This window comes from Bison bison, unplaced genomic scaffold (assembly GCF_000754665.1).
Source record: "Bison bison bison isolate TAMUID 2011002044 unplaced genomic scaffold, Bison_UMD1.0 scf7180017864371, whole genome shotgun sequence".
Lineage (NCBI taxonomy): Eukaryota > Metazoa > Chordata > Mammalia > Artiodactyla > Bovidae > Bison > Bison bison.
Window position 1 is genome coordinate 5,491,634 of NW_011494943.1, and position 4,277 is coordinate 5,495,910.

The 4,277-nt window shown below is 59.2% G+C and overlaps 1 protein-coding gene across 1 annotated transcript in view; it reads right to left on the reverse strand.

Moving 5' to 3' along the window:
- Positions 1-4,277, reverse strand: part of SDK2 (sidekick cell adhesion molecule 2) — a 147,385-nt gene that overhangs the window by 39,190 nt on the left and 103,918 nt on the right. The window contains exons 35-37 of the mRNA XM_010856483.1: positions 3,485-3,588; positions 2,942-3,012; positions 1,277-1,412 (exon numbers count right to left, since the gene is read on the reverse strand). Of these exons, the coding sequence (XP_010854785.1) occupies positions 1,277-1,412; positions 2,942-3,012; positions 3,485-3,588 (311 nt within the window). The remainder of the gene's footprint in view (positions 1-1,276; positions 1,413-2,941; positions 3,013-3,484; positions 3,589-4,277) is intronic.

Consider the following 4,277-nt stretch of genomic DNA (forward strand, 5'->3'; position numbering starts at 1 on the left):
ACAGGGCACCAGGAGCCCCTGGGAGCCCAGTACCCTCAGATGGAGACGGTTCTGAGGGACCCTCTGGGCCCTTGTCTAAAGGCTGAGTTCCTGCCGTGATGGAGCGGTGTCGTTAATTTCCTCATATGAACCAGAAGCCATTTTACTACTAGGAAATATGACTGTATTATACACAGGCCTATAAAAACACAACCACCAGCACATGTCTGCCAAAAGATCGAAAAAAAAAGAAGAATGCAAGCTGTTGGATCAGCTACTTCTGAGTTTTTTTCTATTAATTTTCCTTGGCTCCACGTTCAATCATCTTGTTGTCTACTAATATCCTCTGGAAGACAGGGCACAGAGGGTTTAAGAGAAGGATGGAAGGAAGCGTCTCAAGACGGATCAAGAGGATCTTAAGCTGCTCCTCCGCTCCCACCTGTCTCTGGTCTGGTCCTACCACCCATCTGGGGACTGATTCCTGCGACCCCTGCCCGTCCCCAGCATGAATCAGTGGGGGGTGGACCACAGCATGCCATTTCCCAGACTGGCTGGACTCCATCCCAAGCCTGTTGCCTCGGGGCCAACCTCCCGCTCTCCCCTACGTCACCGTATTCGCCTCTACCTGGGCCCCCTGCCCGTCACCAGCCGTCATCTTCAAGTCCCCGAAGTAACCATCCTAACCGAAAGCACCGCACGTCCTTCCCTAGCTTGAATGACTCTCTGGGGTTTCTACTCGGCTTCTCGCGTCTTCCTTCCAGTTGCAGAGGCAGGCTGGGCTCCGAGGACCCCAGGGCAGAACAGTAACCTCCCCGAGGAACCAGAAGGGGCCAGACTGCTGCCCTTGGGACACGACCAGGCTTGGCTTTGAGTCCTTCCCACCTCAGGCCCTTTGCATATGCCAGGACCCCCCACCCCTGCTTCTTTAAGACCTGGAATCATCCATCAGGGCCATCGCCACGGGCATCCCCTGGGACCTCTTTTCTGACACCAGCTTTAGGCTCTCCTGGAATATGCCCTTCACAACGGTCATGCCAGCAGTCTTAGACACCCCTACCAGGGTTTTCTTCTCCAGCACCTGGCTCCTCCTCCAGCCTGCAAGCTCTGAGAGTGCAGGGACCCTGTCTTTCTTGTTCCCTGGTGTCCCCCCAGTGTCCGGGGGCGTGGGAAGTGCTAAGGAAGCATGCACTTGGTGACTGAACCTGACGGGGTGAGAGGTGCGCACAGGGGAGGGCGGCAGGGATTCAGCTGGGAGGTTCAGGCTCCGCCCACCCCAACTCCCTCCGCTGTCACTCACAGGTGAGCTCCGCCCACTTGGCCCCTGGATTGTTGATGCCGCGCAGCGTGAAGCCCCTCAGTCCGTCGTAGAGCAGCTCCCGGTAGCGGATCCGGAAGCCCAGGAGGATTCCATTGATCTTGTCCTCCGACGGTGGCTGCAGGGCAGGGGGTGGCAGGATGGAGCACGCTGGGCTGGACCGCGGCGGCACGTCCCCTTCCACTCGGGCCCTCCTTCCTTCCCTCCCTCCCCCACAACGCCTCCCGCAGGGACAGGGCAGGGGCTGTGTCTGGACCAGGAAAAGGAATCAAAGTGGCAATGAGCAGGTTGAATTTTCCGAGCATTTCCAGCGAGGTTATTCCACCCCGGTAGCATTCTCTGTGAGGCAGGGCACCACGCCATTCCCACTGAACAGACCAGGCTCAGAGGTGGAAAGGAACTTGCCCAAGGTCACACAGCAACGTGGGGGCCCTGAGCACGACTCTGGATGCAGAGCGAGTCTTAAAGTGTCATTCCTTGTCTAGAAACTTCCTCACATGATCACCACCCTGGCTGAGATCTCTTGGAGTTTCCCAGGAATTAGGAACTAGGGAGAGCTCTTGCCCTGCTGTTTAGCCAGACCCAGGGCGAGTGTGTCGCCCTGCACTGCACCTCTGTGTCTTTATCGTTTTCTCCTTTGCTTTCTGCTCCCGTCCTCAGATGAGCTGGAGAACAGGCTTCTGGAGAACATGGAAACTACCTTTTATGACACCTCTTCTAAAAAACCCGCTGCAACAGTTCAGCCTTTTATGAGCTCCTTAATTGCGTCCCTGGCTGCATCTGGCACCTCCCTGCAGCTCACTCCAGCAGGACGGCCCCGCCCTGCTCCAGCCTCCACTGGCTCTTGGTTGCTCCAGGTCATTTTGTCTTTGGGGACCGTCCTCCTCAGGGGGGCCTGGGGCTGGGGGAGGGTTGGGGAAGGTCCCTCTTGTCTCCTCCTCAAAGGCTTCCCCTTCAGGGGGACTGCAGGTGGGCAAAGGTTGGCACCTGCCCCTCTAATCCTGAGAAAACCAGTTCCTGGTTTGGGGGCCTCTGGGGTGACCTGCTGAGCCCCATGGCTGGACTTCAGGGGATTGGGGAGGGTCACGAAGGTACCCAGGGGCAGCTGGCTCTCTGAGAAGTGTCCTGGGTCTTCCTCTGGCCATGTGAGAGGCAGTGCCCACATGAGCAGTGGCTGGGGGTGGGCAGGGATGGAAGGGGGATTCTTTGTACCTGGACAGTGGGTTCCTGCTCACAGGTCAGAGCCCGGCCCGGGGACAGGTGGGGCACACAAACCTGTGTCTGGTCTCTGTTGGGAACCCCTTCACCCAGAGCAGGGCTGGGTTCATGAAGACCCTGGATGCCCCACGCCTGTCTCTGTCCGAGGATTCTGCTGACCTCAGGGCACCTAGGGCCAGCTAGTAGCTGGGTGACCTAGGACTTTCTAATCCCCTCCCCGAGTCTGGGTCCTCGTCCACACAGGGTACGTGGCAGGATGTGATTACGGGGAGGGGAGTGAAGGGTGTGTCCGTGTACATGTGAGCGTGCGTGTCTATGCATGTGGATACCGTGTTCCGGTCCCGCCAGGGCTGCTGAATTGCTGGTCTGAGCGCAGACCGTGACTGAGTCTGCACGGGACACGGGCCCGTCCCCGCCTGCCCGCCGTACCTGCCATCGGATCAGCACCGAGGTGGTGGTGTGGGGTGTCACGGACACGATGGTGGGCGCTTCGTCGGGGGCTGTGGGGAGAGGTGGGCAGCTGAGCTCTGGGGCCCCTGGGAGGCCATGGGAACCAGGTTCCACTGACGCTGGTCCCGCTTCAGGCACAATCCACCCCCACGGCCCCCCAACTCCTGCACAAGAAGAGCCAGCGTGGATGGGGAGAGGGGCCGGGACCCTGACCCCAGCCCAGAGCCGAGGGCCTGGAGCCTCTTCTCTCTGCCCCCCACGGGCTTCCCCACGCCGACGCGGCTTCCTGGGGTTGGCCGTGAGCTCGGAGACGTGAGGACGCCAGGCTGGCTGTGGGTGCTGAGCCCTGGAGAAAGCCCCTCGGACCCAAATCTCCTTGGGAGTCTGCCCAGGGAGCCAGACCAAGGATCCAGCAGGCCTAGAGTCCCTCCATCTTTGGAGGCCCCCTCCCCACAAAGAGAATGCCCAGCGCCCAGCAACTGCCCAGGGGACCGAGAGAGAGACCAAGCAGAGGGCGCTGACCGGCTTGCAGGGTGGTCAGGGGCTCTGACTCCTCGCTGAACTCGCTGTCTCCGATGTCGTTGGTTGCCTTCACGCGGAACTTGTAGGATGTGAAGGGCTTGAGCCTGTAGAGGAATCGGAATAAATGAACGGGGAGGTGTCCCTCTAGGTCCCCCATCTCTGCTCGCTGTCTCCCCAGGGCAGCCCCGGAGGGTGCAGATCAACTACACAAACAGGAACATGGGGGCTCAGAAGAACGGTCTGCTGTGCCGGTGCAACCTGGGACCCCCTAGACTGGGCCGGCTCAGGGCGTGGCCTCAGGCTTGGTCCCAGCCAGAGGCCCCCAAGTGGAAACGTCCACATGTTTTCTACCTCGGAGAGGCCTGCAGGCAGAGTAACCCCACTGGGAGCTGACCCCGCCCCCAAGAACTGCCAGCCTGCTCTTGCACTTAGTAAATTCAGGAGGGGCCGAGGGTCTCAAGAGTTAACCAGCACTTCATCTCTATAAGGCTCATTTCCTCTCCAGGCAAACGGCTCTCTTTTTGATTTATTGGGGGTGCGGCGGGGGGTGGGGAGGAGAAGAGTATTGCTCAAAACTCTCGGGCACGTCAACTGGAATATTAAAAATACATCCCAGTAGGAATTAAATTGAAGGCAAGATTTCGGAGCGGAGCTCCACTCCCCTATTAAAGATGGAGAGGGAGATGCCGGCTGGCTGGCGGGATCCAGCTAATGAAGAGTGGCCAGCCTCTCTCGAAGGGGGGGCTTCTAGGCTCCAGAAATAGATAATTAAGAGGCAGCCCTAACAAGGCTC